At 34.5% G+C, this 19,072-nt stretch overlaps 2 protein-coding genes and 1 pseudogene across 6 annotated transcripts; 2 read left to right on the top strand and 1 right to left on the bottom strand.

Annotated features, from left to right (window-relative positions):
• Positions 1–5,814: 5,814 nt before the first annotated feature.
• Positions 5,815–9,614, top strand: LOC125215305 (calcium-dependent protein kinase 28-like). The gene is made up of 12 exons (XM_048116687.1): positions 5,815–6,490; positions 6,980–7,110; positions 7,220–7,261; positions 7,373–7,484; positions 7,559–7,637; positions 7,799–7,968; positions 8,178–8,304; positions 8,432–8,547; positions 8,641–8,748; positions 8,827–8,889; positions 8,990–9,163; positions 9,251–9,614. The coding sequence occupies exons 1-12, from the start codon at positions 6,086–6,088 to the stop codon at positions 9,416–9,418; spliced, it is 1,695 nt and encodes a 564-aa protein (XP_047972644.1). The 5' UTR covers positions 5,815–6,085; the 3' UTR covers positions 9,419–9,614.
• Positions 9,615–9,922: 308 nt separating this feature from the next.
• LOC125210510 lies at positions 9,923–11,452 on the bottom strand (annotated as a pseudogene).
• An 832-nt stretch (positions 11,453–12,284) lies between these two features.
• Positions 12,285–18,890, top strand: LOC125215015 (DNA-(apurinic or apyrimidinic site) endonuclease 2). 5 transcript variants are annotated; one of them, XM_048116295.1, is made up of 12 exons: positions 12,293–12,651; positions 12,771–12,882; positions 13,289–13,516; positions 13,648–13,733; positions 14,291–14,406; positions 14,516–14,596; positions 14,747–14,944; positions 15,223–15,380; positions 16,292–16,366; positions 16,526–16,968; positions 17,782–17,943; positions 18,853–18,890. In XM_048116295.1, exons 1-11 carry the CDS (start codon positions 12,535–12,537, stop codon positions 17,854–17,856), a joined length of 1,689 nt encoding a protein of 562 aa, XP_047972252.1. In that variant the 5' UTR covers positions 12,293–12,534; the 3' UTR covers positions 17,857–17,943; positions 18,853–18,890. The 5 variants fall into 5 exon arrangements, with proteins under 5 accessions (XP_047972254.1, XP_047972252.1, XP_047972253.1 ...); XM_048116296.1 differs by having other exon boundaries at positions 12,294–12,651; positions 16,718–16,968; XM_048116293.1 differs by having other exon boundaries at positions 12,294–12,651; positions 16,292–16,968.
• Positions 18,891–19,072: the final 182 nt, after the last annotated feature.

The raw sequence follows: 19,072 nt of genomic DNA, 5'->3' as shown, positions 1-19,072 counted from the left end.
CATTACGGTTATGGCAGTACACTAGTACGTGATCTCAAAAGGAATAACTTTAGTAATTAATTATTTATAGTTGGCATATACTATATTGTTCGATTAAGTGATTACTCTTGTTTCAATTTTGGTAAGCTGGCCACAGAGTACATTATTCATTTAACATTTTTGTAAGTTGTAACCACTTATTAAGCACTTTCAGGGCATAATGAGTTTTTATTTTTATAATTTGTCCACTAACATTTATCACTTAGCTTAAGTCAGCTTATTCTGATTAATTAGCTACTCTATATATACAGCACTAATTAGTAGTAGTACTATTTAAATTGACAGATATTTTTTATGCTAATGCCAATCGAACGCTTGCATCATTACACAATTTTCGGCGAAATTTATCCATCACTTTACTACAAAAATGACATGCTTCATCGATGTAACAAAAAAAATTGCTGAAAAGTTGAGAATTAATGTTAATCTGCAACTAGTTAAAACATAAAACTGTAATTGCAACATTTATTTACAAAATACATTCTTTGAATTTTATTGTTCTCAGGCAGTAAGATACAGTATAATTAAATTCACTAAATAAGTGATTGCCAAATTTTCATTTCCTATAATACAAATTAAGGGTACGCTGACACTATTATGGCAACAAAATCATATTATTCATATATTTATAAACTGTAAATATGAAACGAAACAAATTTGTACGGGTAAGGATAAGTTGGACGGTCGAAAAATTTCTCATGTCCATATTAGTTTTGAGTCTTTTGACTAAATGATCGAATTTTCTTTTGGAGGTCGATAATTTTGTTAATTTGATACATACCATATTCATTATTTTAAAATTTTATGATTTTGTTTTGCATATTTTGAGGCTGAATTATGCATGCTCTCTCTCTTGGTTGGACGTTTTTCTTCACAAAGTCAATAAAAAGGTGTAATTTTTTTTTTGTTCTATTTTAAACATACACAAACATTAAAGATATTAAGTATATGACTAACATAAATTTAAACATGATTAAGTAATAGTATTATAATTTTTTTAAAATAGTATGACATTGGATAAAAATAGCATTTGAAAAATTTTAAATATTAAATGATTTAACATATTAAAATACATTTTATTGATATTAACGTGTTAAAATATGTAATAATTCAAAAGTTATAAAATTAAAATTAAATATAAACACATTATGAAATTTTTTTAGCATAGATTCAAAATATTTCTTATAATGAGCTTCAAATTTTCGATTCATTTATTTTTATTAGGAGTATATTATTTTATATTAATAAAAACTAATATATATATATAGGGATGCGTTAAAATGACAACACCTCTTAAAGTGACACTGTGACATCACGTTAGACTGCAATATTATAAACGCTAAACTGCAATAGTATAAACTATAAACGCTAGACTGCAATCTATACTGCAATCTATAGATTGCAGTCTAGCGTATTGGATATTGCAGACGGGAAAAATTGCAGTCTAGCGTATTAGATATTGCAGTCCTTGAAAATTTACCCTTGAGTATTTTTTATGATTGCCACATAGCAGCTTATTATTTGTCCACATGTACAAATGATTGGCTAAGAATGGTGGTATGATGTTACTTTAAGAGGTGTTGTCATTTTAACACAAACCTATATATATATATATATTAGTACTATATAAATTGGAGTATAAATATTTTTTTTATTTTATTAAAATCATCATTCAAATATTACTATATTTGAATCTGTTTCAATTATAGCTATCACACAATCGCTTTTCAACTACTCCCTCCGTTCCACAATAATAGAGCATTTCTTTTTGGCACACGATTTAAAAAAATTGTGTTAAGTGAGTTAAGCAAATGAATAACAAAATAAGAAATGAAAAAGGTAGAGAGACGCATAAAGAATGAAGTAAGACAGAGCAAAATAAGAGAAAAAAATGTGTTGAGGTTTGCTCGAAAAGAAAATGACTCCACTATAATAGAACCTACTAAAATTATAAAGGGATATTGGTCTCTAAAACCATGAACTTTGCCCAAAATTTAGTATTTCCCATGAACTTTAAAATTGGTCTAGAATATCAAAAAATTTGCAATTTGTTTGGTATTTCCCAAACTAACCCAAATAAGATATTTGATCAAAATCTTATTTTACATGAGCAGCCGTGATACTTTTATGGTATTTTAAACTATTTTTTAAGTTCATAACAAGTAGGATAAAAAGTCAAGTAGAAACCATATTGATTTAATTGTGTCAAGTATAAAATAAAAAAAAGTCTTGTAAGTTAGTCAAATATGGTGATAGATATGTCGTGGTAAATATTAAACAAAGTGCAAAATTATGATATTCTAAACTAATTTTAAAGTTCATGAAAAATACTAAATTTTAGATAAAATTCATAATTTTAGAGACTAATATTTCAATTATAAATAAATTATGGGGTCGGTTCATAAGTATTGGGCTGGGGGTGTATTAACATCCTGAAATATGCATCACTATAAAATAAAGAGTTAGATGAGACAGCAAACGTTTATTTTGCAAGAATACATCCAAAAATTCAATTGTATGCTTTGATAGCAGATCAATGAGCAACCACTGGCACGTGTCGCGGTCACTACTGGACAGATTAACTGGTATAAAGTGTGCAAAATTATTATAAACATGAGGGAATATTGTATTTTTTATTAAGTGTAATATTTTAATTTTGATTCTAAATCTACATGATTCTAATCATAACAGCGTGTCGTTGTGGCCTTCATTTCTAGCTGACACGGTATAAAAATCAATTTAATAATCAAGACATGTATGGTTACATAATAATCTATCGGACCCTTGAAAATAGACCTTATTGTCATTTTGGGATAGCCTCCAAAAAAGACCCGTTCTATTTAGGGAATATTTTTCTCTCTAAGAGGTGGACTCATTATCCAATAATAATATTTCAATAATTTTCTTTCTATTTCTCTGTTTTTTTACTAGTTGTGCATTAAATTCCTATATCATTTCAAATAAAGTCTATTTTTTAGAGACGAAGAGAGTATATCTCATCAATTATAATCATATGATTCTACCTCCTTATAAAAATAGATTAATTAAGAATTTCATGAATTTTAATGTGTAATTGGTAAAATAAATTAAAAAATAAAGTATTTGAAAATACTAATTGAAATAATATAGTGAATGGTAGACCTATAAATACTAAGGTAAAAGAGAATAAAAAATATTTTTATAAATGAATATAAACTATTTTTATTGAAACAGATGAAAAAGAAAATTTAGCTTACTTTTATAAGACAGGAGAAACGAAATCACTTATTTCATTTTGTTAATATTTATAATTAGTTGCACACATAATATGGTAATATCAGGACCATGATAGGATATTAATGGTTTTTCAATAGAGTTATAGAAAAAGTAGGACTATGATTCAAAAGAGTTATAGAAAAAGCATTATGAAAGAATAGTTATAGTGTGTGAACTGAAAATTCAATTATTATATTGTATCGCACGTCGGCACCTACCACGATTGAAGGCTGCCAATCATACGATTTGCCTTCTTCCCATTAAATTGGAACTAGTAAAACCTCTCTCTCCCTCTCACTAGAGGGAAACCATAAGAAAATCTTTGATCGCATAAATAACTATAACTAAACTAAAATAAAATAAAATAAAATTCCAAGAATTTCAATAGCATCTTGAATTCTTGATTGCACAATGCAATTCAAACTCATTAACTTAGCAAAATTACTTCATAATATTAAACAATATAAATTGGTTAATAATAATGAAATTAAACTAGAGGTGGTGCATCAAACATTTGATGTTTGTACATTGCAAGTGTCCAAGATAGTTAGTGCATATAATTAAATAATTCATGGCCTAGAATATTGAACCACCAATAGTAAATGCGAAGACTATTACCTTAAAATGATTCAGATTGAAAAATCTAATAATGTACTATATATGAGAAGGATATCTAGGAGATCTTATCATTTTCAACGCAATACAAAATTTCAACACGAATATGCATGTAATTAATGTATTAGGTTAAGTTTTATTAGATCTGTATCCTTATCTCATTGATCTATTTGGAATCAATACATTTAGGTTGAGTTCTCGTTAAAACATAATAATATTACTACTATTTTAATTATTTTATTCTTTTTCTAAAAAATTATACATTAATTTTATTCTCAAAGTTTGCATAAATTAAGTTTAAATTGTGTAAATCAAGTTTAATCGCGTAATATCAGATTTTACGTGTAATATCAGGTTCAAGTCGTTATCGTGGCATGTCAACCCATATTATATGGTGGCGTTAACGGATTCATGTTGTGTCAATCCATGTTCGGGTTTGAAGATAGCATTGAGTTTGTGAGTTTGTGTACAGGTTGAGAATTTCCTTAACAGGTCAAATTCAGGATTAGACATTATTGGATTAAGCCGTTATCAACTTATCAAGTTGACACGATAGCAATCCAATCCATATGATTTGTCATCCATAATACTCCATTCGTCTGCCAATAGGAGTCTTATTTTTTTCGGCACAAATTTTAAGAAATATTAAGAAAAGTGGATGGAAACAAGTTACTGAACGGACCAAAATGGAAAAATGAAACTCTTATTCGCAAACAGAGAGAGTAATACTATTTACTTTGATTGATAGAATAGATATAGTATTAAAATTTGATACTCCATTAGAAACACAATTAAAAATCTGATTTAAGTTCAGTTATTAAACTCGAATGAACTGTAAACTTCGAAGAAGTTTGATTATGAAGTAGTCATACAACGAGTGCATTTTGTAATGTCATATAGGGAGCCAGTTATTACATTAAACTAATAATATGCATATATTTAATGTATATTAATATTATTAAATACGTATAGCGTGAACTTGATGCCATAAGCCCATAATACTAATTAAAAAATAAACACAAAATTAATAAATGAATTGCGACGGAAAAGAACACACGTTTTTCCCATGTTGGAAATATTCCACTCCAAGTTGTTCTTCTACCATTTCTTAGAAAACATGTTTAATTTATTTGATACGGAATAAATGGATCTCAAAAAAAGTTAATATGTCAAGCAAATAAACACATAATCACGACCCTAAACAAAATAAACATTCACAAAAATTATATACCCAATTCGATATATCCACATCAAAGTTATGTAAAACCAGAATTTTCGCTATATATTTTGCCAATAACGGCCTTACACATAAATATAAGGTTATTAAACTCCAATAACTTTGAACTCTAGCTATATACTCGCTCCCTCCCAAAAAAATTAGGATATTTGGAACAATACAAAAACTAATATAATATAATATACTAAAACGAATAGCTCGTAGAATGATCTGATTCGAAGGCTCGAGTTCGATTCCTAAAATGAAAAACCATTTAAAATTTCTGGATTCACCACAGTACTAGGTTATGAAAAATGACATATATAAGTTTCATAGTCGACACAATAGAACTAGTACGGATTACTACTATTATCTATTCAATTTAACTAGTAGAATTAGCTTCATTATTTTTCGATAAAGTAAGTCACAGATCATATTAGACTTCAATAAATCGAATAATAGATCTAATGATTCAACACGAGCACAATTAACATTGAGCTTAACAGTTGACTGGGATAGCAGACTCCTCATTTTATTAATTGCGAAATTCGTTATAAACAATTTCTCACTCTTTTGGGTATTTTAGTAAAAAACACATGCAGGAGAAAAATAGAAATTATAGTCAGCAGTAATAGAAATTATATAGAGAGAATAAATGTATTTTTATGACAATAGTTAGAAAATAAGGTCTGTTTGACCATAGGCCACCACACCACCTCCATCTCCTTCTTCCCTTCTTCCTCAAATCTGCTCTAATGTTTCCTCTTCTAATAAATACTAGTATAATATGTTTCGCCATTACAGAGTATATTTCCTCCAATATATATTCCTCCCTTTTTGCTCAATTTACGTCTATGGCTGATCATCCTCACTGATCCTCTCTTTTTTGAATATTCAAATCCCTTGATTTTTGAGACATAAAGTTGGAATCTTTGGGGTTTTTTCTTGTGCTTTTAAGAAATGGGTAGCTGTTTTTCAACCTCAAAAGTCAGTGGCTCCAATAGCAGCACTTCGGTCAACAACCGCCGCTCCTCCGCCGCAGCCAAGCCACCAGCCTCAGGGGCTCCGGAATCTGTACCTAGGAAGCAAGAGAGCTCTAACAATGATCGCAATCGGAGAGCAAGAGAGAGCCACAAGAGTCAGCAGCAGAAGAAGCCATCTCACCACAATCTCAAGAGTTCTTCCAAGAGGCCAACTGGGGCGATTCCATGTGGGAAAAGAACAGATTTTGGATATGATAAGGATTTTGATAAGAGGTATACGATCGGGAAATTGTTGGGACACGGCCAATTTGGTTATACATATGTTGCGATTGATAAGTCCAATGGAGATCGTGTTGCTGTCAAGAAAATAGACAAGGCCAAGGTGAGGTTTTTAGCTAGTACATTTTTTTCTACTTTTATTAGCTTTGTTTCTGTGTATTGATATGCTGGTTTGGGTCATGCCTAATTGTTTTATACTATTGAATTGATTTGTTGTGTTTTCCTGTTTGAGGTTTGTGGAAGCTCTAGTTTTGAGTGATCATACACTCTACATAGTTTTAGTTGAACTTTTCATTTATTGTGTTGTTTTGGATGTGAGTGGAATCAAATGATCAAAATTTCCTGTGCTAGATTGTCTCTGCTCCCTTATTAAGTAAACAGTTGAATGAGGAAAAGCATAGTGTAGGTCATTAGATGATTTCCTTTTCTAGAAAGTCTAAGTCTATTTGGGTATGAATGTGTATATATAGCATCTATTTTGGATAGATGGATTTCTTGTGAAATGAGGATTAAATACACAAGGAATATGAGGCGTTCGGATAATGGATACCTATAAGCTGTGTAGCTAATATTTTCTTGAATACATGATCAGATGGTTCTTCCGATTGCTGTCGAAGATGTCAAGCGGGAGGTCAAGATATTGAGGGCTTTAACTGGCCATGAGAACGTGGTCCACTTCTATAATGCTTTTGAAGATGATTCTTATGTCTACATAGTGATGGAGTAAGTTCGTATTCAAAACTTAAAGTCTTCCAGACAAATTATTAATCCGCATTGAGCCGTTTGTAATTGAAGTGGTGTTAATGACATACTATCAACTTTTGTCGTTTAGGTTGTGTGAGGGCGGAGAACTGCTAGACCGTATCCTATCAAAGTAAGCATTCCCCAAGTTTTGCAGTATCTTTCTCTGTTCATTGCATTTGTTGTATGTGATTTTGCTTTGCTTGAATCATTTTCTAACTCTTAAAGCTTATTATTCTAACAGAAAGGATAGCCGATACACTGAGAAAGATGCAGCATTTGTTGTAAGGCAGATGCTAAAAGTTGCAGCTGAGTGCCATTTACATGGTCTTGTACACCGTGATATGAAGCCGGAGGTTAGTGTGTTCCATTGGTTATGTTGAGAGAGTACTCGATTGATCCTTAAACTCTTTAAATTATTTTCCTGCAGAATTTTTTATTTAAGTCTCCAAAAGAGGATTCACATCTGAAGGCCACAGATTTTGGTTTGTCAGACTTCATTAGACCAGGTATTAGATCCCAACTCAGATATTATGAAGAACCTACTATTTTATCGACAACATTTAGGGCAGATCCGTACATGACATTTTATATTCCATGTTAAATGCAAATCTATGGAGATTCTTTGCATTAATTACTCATTCGTCAAAATCCTTCAAATTTCTATCAGGAAAGAAATTCCAAGACATTGTTGGCAGTGCATATTATGTAGCTCCAGAGGTATTAAAACGTAAATCCGGTCCCGAATCAGATGTATGGAGCATTGGTGTAATTACTTACATCTTGCTGTGTGGAAGGCGGCCATTCTGGGACAAAACCGAGGATGGCATATTTAAGGAGGTGAAATACTTATGTCTTTTTCACTTATTCCATATCTGGATTATATGATCCCATTTTTTGGTGGATATGAATGTAAAACTAGAATTTATGGGCCCATCAACTAAATGCATTTTTCTGTTTTATCTCATTGATTCCTTTTTTACTTTTGTTAGTCCATTTTGTTATATATATGCTAGTCTGTTTATGACTCTAATTTTCGTGTGTTATAGGTTCTGAGGAACAAACCTGACTTTCGCCGTAAACCATGGCCTGGGATTAGCAATGCTGCAAAAGATTTTGTCAAGAAATTGCTAGTAAAAAATCCTCAAGCACGGCTTACTGCGGCCCAGGCCTTGTGTATGTCCTACGCCTCCCATTTATCTTCATAGCTAGTAACTAATTGCCATCCGTTTTCCCATATGTTATAACAAGTGTACACCTAGCTGCGCTTGGGTTAGTGTAGTGATGCTTTTAGCTTGTGCAGCACATCCTTGGGTTCGAGAAGGAGGCGAAGCTTCGGAGATTCCTTTAGACATCTCCGTTCTATCTAACATGAGGAAATTTGTGAAATACAGTCGATTTAAGCAGTTTGCTCTTCGGGTTAGTCATTCTTTCGTGCTAGTGAAATAGTAGGTAGTAAATGATAAATACACAGAGGCGGCAGTTCAATAGTTGTGAATTTTAATGTGCCAGGCATTGGCTAGCACACTCGACGAAGAGGAAATATCGGATCTACGAGATCAGTTTGACGCGATTGATGTGGATAAAAATGGTGTCATCAGTCTTGAGGAAATGAGACAGGTTAGTTGCTTTTCGGGGAATATGCTAGACTGCATCTGCTGTTTGTTTATATGGTACCTTATCGTATGCATTGTACAGGCCATGGAGAAGGATCTTCCTTGGAGAATGAAGGACTCACGAGTTCTTGAAATCCTTCAAGCGGTATATTGCCTTCTTTTTCCTCCTCGTGCAGTATAAGCTCAAGTTCTTATTCGTGCATTTCTGATCGCTCTTGTATTGTATATTTGCTCGCGTCAAACAGATTGATAGCAACACCGATGGACTTGTAGATTTCTCAGAGTTTGTTGCAGCCACCCTACACGTCCATCAGCTGGAGGAGCACGATACGGAGAAATGGCACCACAGGTCGCAGGCAGCTTTTGAGAAATTCGACGTTGATAAAGATGGATACATAACTCCGGACGAACTCAAAATGGTTAGTTAGTTAGTAGTACCTCGTTTGCTTCTTTCAAAGTATGGAAACCGGACTTATGGAGTATGTTCTTTTTTGATGGAACCGCAGCACACATGTCTAAGGGGTTCGCTGGACCCGCTGCTGGAAGAAGCAGACATAGACAAAGACGGGAAGATCAGCTTGTCTGAGTTCCGCAGGCTTCTAAGAACTGCTAGCCTGAGCTCTCGGGGCGTGGCAAGCCCATCTGCGGCTCGAGCTGCTGCCCTCAAGATGTGAAGGCTCAGCAATTTTCATTGGGAGACTGCTGGTTTTTGGTAGTAAGAGCAAGCAAGCCTTCACATTATTTTGGCAACAATGAGGAGTCTGTAAATATGTGTTGTTGCTACTTTCAACTGTGGTGTTGTACTATTATGATGTATGTGAATATGTGATGCTGGCCTGTCAATGAAAAATCATGCAAATTGTCGAAAAATCACGAAGTTTGCTTAAATTCTGGTCCGTCATGCCATTTTGAAAATGTTTTGAAAAATCATGAAGTTTGAATTTGTTGTCAATTAGCGCATGGTAATTCTTTAAGTGAAATTATTTGATATGATAACCAAAAAATTATACGTGGATATCACCACCGCTGAATTAAACAATCAACATCGATTGGTTGAAAGATGTGAACGTAGGTGACCAATTTTTTTCACCATGACAATTGATTGAGAACCTCCAAACTTAATAATTTTTCTGATTGATTTCCAAAATCACGAGATCGATCAGAAGTTGTCGACTAGACTTAATTTGTTTTTTTGACAATTTGCTCAAGTATAGAAGAACGTGACATCTACTTCCAGATAATTTACAGGAGAACTGGTGAAGTGTACAAGTCTTTTGTTATCTCTATCAGCTCAGAATCTCTTCCAAGCATCATCATCAACAACATTTATTCAACTGTAAACTGAAACGAGCCTCGAATGTGTCTGCACTACCGTTTCTTGGCTGACAATTCCTGCACAATTTTGCAAAACACTTAAAAAATTTCTGATTCACTTCACACCTTGTTGTAGATAAAAGGAAACCAACCTTCGATCCTCGTATCTTAAGTTCCAAATCAGTTGCAACGTCGTTGGAGTTTGCAGTTCCTCTCCTGCTGGAATCTACTGGCCTAGAAACTGACACATTGTCAGGGAAATTGGTGCTGGTTGGCTAATGAAGGCGGCGCCTTTGTTGCTTGATGCATTGGAACAGCAACAGGAAACGGATGCGATGGTGCCATCACTAGTTGAGGATCCCACGGGACCATGGAGCCTTGAGTTGGCTGCTGCTGTGCCCCGAGGTTCTGAACATTGGATTTCAGAGAAGCTTTCTCATTCCGTATCTCATTTTTCTCTTGTGTCAGCTGTTCAAGAAACCACGTGAGAGCGCAGAAAAGGCTCTGCAATGGCTGTACGAGGAATCTTTACGTCGTGTGATTCTTAGTGCATGCTCTTTCTTGAGCCTTGAGCACTTGGATTGTGTCGGAGACAATGGTGGCCTTGTCGTTCTTGGGCCTGTCCGGATCTGAATGCTCGAGCGCATCAGAACTGTATTCAGCTATGCAGTGTTACATTATTTCAACGCAAACAAGCAAACAGAGTAAGCAAAAGAGTGAAGAAATATGCTCTATCAGAGATTTCAAAATCCTAATCATTCTTTGAATCAGGCCAGTAGATCTATGAAGAATGCTAAAAATGAGAATCTTGCCATATGTCCATTTCTTACATTTTCCACTTCAAATTCAGTACTTTCTCATTTTAGCTTGGAAATTGAAAAGCAGCAAGAGAAGCCATACAAAAGAATCATTTTCCTAATATTTGGCAACAAAATTTGATGTTCATATTCCTGTTTGATCATAACTTGGCATTTATTAAACTGATCACTATAACCTCAATAAATACTCAAAATATGCACATTAGTGAAGCCCATAACAATACTACCTTAGTCCAAAAAAAATAGACTAATTTTACCATTTTAGGCTTTCCAACAAAATTAGATCAATTTCTAAATATGAAAAGTTTTAAATATTAAAATACCACTATTAATAATATGGATCCCACAAACACTTGTTTTCTCTTCCTCTTTCATTTCTCTTACTTTATCAATTGCACATTAAAACTCGTGTCATACACATTTATGTCTTTTTTTGGTGGATAAAGTAGGGATGTCAATCGGGCCAACCCACTCGGGTTATAGGGCTATATGGGTGCGGGTTATTCGGGTTATGAATTTTTTGGGTCGTAATTTTTCAACCCTAACCCTAACCCGCCGGGTTTTGAGCTAACCCATCGGGCTATTCGAGCCTAAAAACTTTCGAAAAAAATCTCTTGTATCAAAATTTTCTTCTATAAAATAATTTTAAATTTTAGATATTTTTTCTTCTTAGTTATAGAATTATATAAAATTTTCATAGTTTTCTTCAATAATAATTGGAGAGAAGCCTTTCATCTCGATCAACTACGTCATGAACAAAGATAAATCAAAATTAAATCAAGCAATTTTAATTAAAGCTTGTGTTCCGTTATTTTGGCATTTTTCATAATTAATTCTATATTAAAATTAAAAATCATATCTTACTTGAATCATTAATAAAATGATAAATATATTGAAATTTTTTGATGGGGTAGTTCTTAATTTTGTCTTGATTGGCTTTGGGGTTGGTAAGATAGTAGTGGCAAATGATGGGATGATGGAATAATTCTTCGAGGTGGAACGTGAAAGTTGATAATGTGGGATCGAGTGGAAAAGTGTAGAATGAAAAATGAAGAAGACTAATTATTGTCCACATGAAATTCAAAAATACAAAAAATCTCTAAAACTTAATATTTTTTAATTAAAGTTGCAACCCATCGGGCAGATCCGCAATCCGTTCGGGCCAATCCATTCGGGCTAACCCGTTTTGCCCGTTTTGTATTCGGGTTACAAAATTACAACCCTAACCTACTAATTTTACCGGGCTATTCGAATCGACCCACGGATTTCGGGTTTGATTGACGTCCCTAGATAAAGGTAGTATTATTTAAATAAAAAACAAAAAATACAAGAATTTCGAGGGTAAATATCCCAACTAACCTGCTCAAACCTAACCATGGTTAAGAGACCCGCCTTCCTTGCCTTGCCTAGCCTAGCCTAGCCTGCACCGTTCTCTTCCCGCCATTTTCAATCCATGCCGTTATAATCTGTAGCTGCAACTCTAATGTGTATCTTTATCTTGGGCGTGGATTACTACAATTCGAAGATAACATTGCTTTTTTTTTTTTCCTAAATTGATCATTTTTATTGTTCAATATTTTGGTCACTGTTTCGAGGGTTTTCCATCGGATTTTAGGTATTTCTGGTGATTAGGGTTGAGTGGTTAATTCAAGCGTAAAATGAACAGAATGAAGATAGTGACCTACAACGTGAACGGCCTGAGACCTCGAATCTCACAGTTCGGCTCTCTTCGCAAATTGCTCGATTCCTTTGATGCCGACATCATCTGCTTTCAGGTTTCCCAACATCATTCTCTCTCCTCCTATACAAGCAATCAAATCTATGCTTCAAACCCCTAATTTTATACCGATTTTATTGATTGCTTCTTCATCAATTCTATCGATCTCATCTGCAGGAAACGAAGTTGTCGAGGCAAGAGTTTAGAGCTGATTTGGTGCAGGCTGAGGGTTACGAGTCCTTTTTCTCTTGCACTCGCACTACTGAGAAAGGCCGAACTGGATATTCTGGTCATCATCATCATCTTCTCTTTGTGTATATTCTGTATATTTTTTCAAGCTTTGAAATTCATGAAAAACTGGATTTTTGTTTTCTTCTGGAAAATATCTAAACGGATTGAAGTTCTTATATGTGCACTAGATTTATTACTGAAATGGTAAAGGCAGTCATAATCATTTCTAGCTGGTTTCACATCTCAGCATGGTTTGTCATCCAGAACTATTACACTTCTCTTCTCAAGGTCTAAAATTGATTCCATGGGTGGAATAAGGATGTTGTATTTCAGTTATTTTAAAACTACGTTAGCAGGTTCCAGATTGTATGGGTGATGGTTGATACCAAGAATACAGACACTCCTTTGAGCATGATGTAATTTTGATAGATGCATCCAGTTTACATATTATGATTTTTAACTAGGTGTGGCGACATTTTGCCGTGTCAACTCTGTGTTTTCGAGTAATGAGGTATCTTTGCCAGTTTCTGCCGAGGAGGGCTTTACTGGTGTTCTTAAGGATTTCTCAGTTTCGGGGTACAAAAAAGTTGAATATTCACCACTAATCGAAGGGCTAGAAGATTTTTCTGCTGACGAGCTTCTGAAAATTGATGGTGAAGGACGTTGTATAATAACTGACCATGAACATTTTGGTGAGTGACATAATTCTAGTATACTGCAGAGGAAGAGCTCTTATGAAGCCTTATTCTTTGCATAATTGACTTTCAGCATGGACCGTAGCCACTGCGCCACTTAAGTAACAGATGAATGTTTTCTTCTTCAGTTCTTTTCAATATATATGGACCTAGAGCTGTAGCTGATGATACAGAAAGAATCCAATTCAAGCATAACTTTTTCAACATACTGCAGGTATGGATTTGTACCTTTTGCATGAACGTTATGCATGTTGATACTATGAATTGAATTGCTGGTCTAGAACCCCTGTGTGAAATTGTGAATGTTGGAATGTATTACTTATTCTGCCCTGGTCATAGCAGCAAGGGGACAAGGAAGTGCAATATATATAGTTACCTAATTTTATCAATCATTAACTATTTTTTCTGGCATGAAAGTTCAGTGGGCTTCATTTCTCATTTTTCTCATTTACCTTTCAATTTAAATGATTAACATCACTAGAATGATTTGGAGTTATCAAATCTGTTGATTCATTCAGTTTAAGGATTCAAAGTGTAGAAATTACTACAGCGTCACCTTTTATTGTTGTTATTTTCAACTTCCTCATCAATGTCGTCTATGGTGTAGTATTATAAGTTAATTTGTTTTGTTTGGATCAGTTGATGATATTAATGGGTACGACAGGCTTTCAATTTAGTTTGATCATTCTCTGATATCTAGTTTGTTGGTCCCCAACAACAAATATTGTCCGAGCTGATGTTTTTACAATAATATTGGTGATTTTGTTTTAGAAAAGGTGGGAATCTCTTCTACATCAGGGACGGAGAATATTTGTTGTTGGGGACCTCAATATTTCCCCCTTTGCAATAGATTGTTGTGATGCTGGGCCCGATTTCGAGAAAAATAAGTGAGTTTCTTTCTGAATTTTCTCACTCTTCCTGATTAGTACAGATTTTGATGTAAGTTAAGGTTTGTTGGAAATATCTTATTTTTTTATTAAATGTTCAACTTTGCAGGTTTAAATCTTGGTTTAGATCTTTGTTGGTGGATAATGGAGGTGCATTTTTTGATGTTTTCCGGGAAAAACATCCTCAGAGGTTCAAAAGATTCTTGACTTTAGTAATTATTATTACTGGTGAATGATCTTACCAATTGGGAGTGATACATGTATGTGATCAACTACCATGTACCGTGTGTTAGTTTCTTACTATCTTATCAACACCTTTTACTTTCTACTTAAATAACAGAAGAGAAGCCTACACCTGCTGGCCGACAAATAGTGGGGCAGAGGAGTTCAACTTTGGGACACGTATTGATCACATTCTTGGTGCTGGGCCATGCTTACATAAGGAAGAAACTCAAGGACATAGCCTCGTAGCTTGCCATGTTAAAGAGTGCGACATATTAGATCAGTTCAAACGTTGGAAACCTGGTAGTACACCCAGGTAAGTGGTGAGACTATAGTAGAAATTGTCATGTTGGGTCTTTTGGTGACAAGATGATGCAGTTCTGGCTAAAGCATTTTCTGTTGCAGTTCCCTATTCTTTTGCAAAGTTGTAGACATAAAAACATGCCTTTATTTTCCTGTGTAACAATTTTTCTTCTGTTCTTCACTTCTATTTGGAATAGGGAACTGCAACAGAAAATGCTTTAGGGAACATGCCTGTATTTTCCTGTGTAATAATTTTTCTTCTGTTCTTCATCTCTATTTGGAAAATTCCAGGCATAAAGAACAAAAGACAAGAAATGGTAAAATGGAGGGCTCGGATCATGCTCCTGTCTATGTGAGCTTGGTAGATATCCCCAATGCTCAACAACACAGTACTCCGTCACTGTCTACTAGATATTGTCCCCAGGTCTATGGATGTCAGCAGACACTAGGTGCTGATCTCTCATAATTACATACTACCATATATCTCAAGAAAATGTGACCATGTTCAGTTTGAGTGTTATTTGATTTGGGACTACTTGAATATGTGATAGGGAATTTAAATTACTCCCTCTGTCCCCAAAAACAACTATAACTCACTTGCTATATTTGGTGTCCTCTAAAAGTATGGCACTTTCCTCTTTAGAACATGGCGTCATACTCTACTTTATATTTTAACCTCCTAAACAGTAAACACCTCGTATTTCCCGGAAAAAAAAACAGCTTTTTCATACAGTGGGACCCTTAGTAATAATAGCCTTTATCCACTCAAACTACATCTACCAACCTGTCTCTTAAAACCTGTGCCCAAATGTGCTATAGTTTTTGGGGACAGAGGGAGGTACTATATAATGGTTTTCAATAAATGAAGAACATAAGGGAAATGCTGCAAGGTTATTGTACTGAACTATTGATTTTTGAATGCTAAAATATAAACTAATTTAACAACTTTATCAAAATTGTTATCAATATTTATAATTTTATTTGAAAAAATATGCATAGTTCTTTTTAATTTTTATACTACTGTTAGTAGTTGGCCCTTCCAAATGAAAATCTTGGCTCTGTCATTCCTCACAGTCAACATTTTCTATTATAATCAAGATGTTTTCTGAACCATGATGCCTGATTTAGACACTGTACAACACCATTTACAATTAATCACTGCGTTTTAGAAAGGTGGTGGGCACTTGACTTGTCCACAGATTGTCTAGGGTGGTGATTACTGTTTAGGATTTAGTTTTGTGTGCCTCTGCTCATGCCTCCTAGACATTTTTTATTGAAACCTGGATATCTACACAATTTATACTTACCGAAACTAGTAGATATGTTCTCACAACTGTTATTCACTTCTGACAATTTACAGTGTCGATGTTTGCAAGAAGGCAATCCGCAGAAGATAGTAACTTATCTGGAGGATCCAATTTTATTTCAGATGATGGTAATGTCGTCGAAAAATGCAGTCAACTCAATAAAAGAACTCTGCATTCATGTAGCTCAGCTTCATCAGACTTCATCCATCAAGGCATACTTTGCACATCAGATTACAGTAATAATGACTCATTTAATGAACCATCTTCTGGTGCTCAAACCTTCTCAGCATCTGGTCATACTAAATCCTCAGTGATTTGCAAGAAAAAAGCAAGGAAGAGTCAATCATCTCAACTTTCACTAAAATCATTTTTCAAGAAAACAGTAGGTGGCTGTAGTGAGTCAACCAGCTTTTGTTCTAATAAGGAGCTTACTCAAGAAGATTTCTCCATTGGTGAACCGAGTGAAACTTTTCTTGAAGGTTGTGAACATAATGAAGTGAAGGAATTGCAGGAAAAAGCCACAAAACAATGTGGATTAGTGCAAGATGATATGTCCCAAGCTGCTGAAAAGAAGAATAATAATGCTCTAGTTGAATGGCAAAGGATTCAACAACTTATGCAAACTAGCATACCTCTTTGCAAGGGCCACAAGGAACCTTGTGTCTCCCGTGTGGTGAAGAAACCAGGGCCTACTTTAGGGCAACGATTTTATGCCTGCGCACGTGCAGAGGTATCAATTCGCGTGCTAGTAATTGCTATATTTTTAAGTTTGTTGAAAATGATAGATTAAGACATTTATCTTTGATGCCTCTGTAAAAAGTTTTTATTTCATATTTGTTACATACTGTATAGTGATATAGTTCCATAAATAGTCAGGACCGGTATAGCTATGCGTTTTCATCGCATCTTACAGTAAAGCTAGTTATGCAGCCTCATTATTGATAGCTCATTTTTGGTATAATTTTGATTGTTACCTGCATTCATGTTAGGAGCTTCTTTTAAAAAAAATGAGCTATGTTTTTGAAAGAAAAAAGTACTTCAACAAATGGGGTTAGGTAGTAGAGGTTGGATGAGTTGTAATAAAAGTCTAAATTGTCATTGGAGCTAGAAATGACAGTTATTGATCCACTTACTTAAATTAAAAAGGTTTTGTTTATTGTAGCATAAAACTATGTAAATATGATTCATTTATTCATCATTATGTGCAATAATGAACTAGAATTGCAACCAAAAGTGGATGTAACACACTCTATGCTTGACTTCTTTAGCTAATTGCATCTAACTGTATTCCGTAGCACCTGACTTGTTTACTTGGGTCTGTTTCTTTTGTTCTGGGTACTGTGCTTCATGGTGCATGCTTATTTGCTTAAAAGGAACATGCTCATTTTACATTGATTGCATGCAGGCTTACGCTCTCCTAAGCTTTTTGATTTATATAGTGTTTAGACGTGGACAGATTCGGACTAATAAAATTATGATCAACTAATAAAAAAGTTTATGTGCACAAATATATTTGTTCTTGATGGAAATTTATACTTTTCAGGGACCTGCATCTAATCCAGAAGCAAACTGTGGATTCTTTAAATGGGCTACTGCAAAGTCTAAGAAGAAAAGATGATTTTGATGCAACGAACCGTGAAGGTTTTGATCAATATTAAGATTCCGCTATGTGCGACTTCTTAAACTCCCTCTGTTGTCTAAGAAGGTATTTCAATTTAAAAGTAATTTACTTTTGCATTCTTGTTTAAGTTGCAATCACATTTTACTTCAGTTTTTGGCTTTTTGCAAATGTGCTTCTTGTATGATGGAAAATAGTTTTATCACATTATAAATTTATAACAAGCTGAAATTCATGTGTGTCTGTAAGCATGCTTAAACTATCTCTGTCCTTACTTTTCAAATTTTTTTGGGAACCCAAGATCAACCCATCAGCTTGCAAACCAGGAAATTGTGATTTTCTTTGAGTTCGGTTCATCAGTCTGGAGGTTTTTCAATTCTTGAAGCACTTTGGCACCATCAGGCATCACGAGAAACTATTGGCCTAGTTGTTGTTCACTATATTTTGTTCCATCCTTGAATTAAAAATTTTAATCTTTGTGCACTCAGACCTAACTTGTCCCTTTGTATCATAAAGGGCTCTTCCTTTACATGGCCCTAACTCTTCTTGACATGGATAGGACTATAAATGCAGTTCATTTCTGAAGAGGGTCGTAGTTATCATGATGTACACAGTTGGCAAAGAATGTTTTTGTGTAGGCCGGGGTTTGTTGTGTTCTAGTTGCCCAATTATTTAGATAACTGTCTTATGTTGAATTTGTATGTATGGCTGTGTGATAGTTCACATGGCCTTTATATGGTGCCCACAAAACATTTCATAGTCAGTTTTAGCCCTCTGGTTTATCCTCAGCATAATACCCAAGATAGCAATAGATGTGATCTGTGTTTTTGTATGGTTGTGGAGATTTAAAAGAAGTCTGTCGGGCTAATAGAGTGCATAAGGGCACGGCTCGTCTTTGGTATGATCACATAATTGTGGTCCAGAATGATTGAACCATTGTGAACTTGTGTAAATATGGCTGCTTGAACTTGACACGTATCACGCCGAATCTTGCAGTAACACAACGCAGTCGTGCTCTATTTTGACCGATTGGAGAAAACAGCATAATTTAGGAAATTGGGACTGGAGAATCCATCCGCGTTGCACGCCAGGCAGGCCCGGCAAGTCCCTCTAGCTTTCGTCCCTACCCAATGCTCGTGATGTTTATCTATTAAATTTGGATGCATTGCTACTACTACTTTTTGAGTGTATTGTTGCTATATATGCCACACATTTA

Source organism: Salvia hispanica, chromosome 3 (assembly GCF_023119035.1).
Source record: "Salvia hispanica cultivar TCC Black 2014 chromosome 3, UniMelb_Shisp_WGS_1.0, whole genome shotgun sequence".
NCBI classification, from domain to species: domain Eukaryota; kingdom Viridiplantae; phylum Streptophyta; class Magnoliopsida; order Lamiales; family Lamiaceae; genus Salvia; species Salvia hispanica.
Note: the sequence above shows the minus strand (reverse complement) of the source record. Positions and strands in the feature narration are given on the sequence as shown.

Excerpts from the sequence above, each read along its gene's own strand:
- LOC125215305 (XM_048116687.1), top strand. The coding sequence starts at position 6,086 with ATGGGTAGCTGTTTTTCAACCTCAAAAGTCAGTGGCTCCAATAGCAGC. Across the intron at positions 7,969-8,177 it reads AGGATGGCATATTTAAGGAG|GTTCTGAGGAACAAACCTGA; the intron begins GTGAAATACTTA and ends CGTGTGTTATAG. Across the intron at positions 8,548-8,640 it reads TTAAGCAGTTTGCTCTTCGG|GCATTGGCTAGCACACTCGA; the intron begins GTTAGTCATTCT and ends TTAATGTGCCAG.
- LOC125215015 (XM_048116293.1), top strand. The coding sequence starts at position 12,535 with ATGAACAGAATGAAGATAGTGACCTACAACGTGAACGGCCTGAGACCT. Across the intron at positions 12,652-12,770 it reads CCGACATCATCTGCTTTCAG|GAAACGAAGTTGTCGAGGCA; the intron begins GTTTCCCAACAT and ends TCTCATCTGCAG. Across the intron at positions 14,945-15,222 it reads AAACCTGGTAGTACACCCAG|GCATAAAGAACAAAAGACAA; the intron begins GTAAGTGGTGAG and ends GGAAAATTCCAG.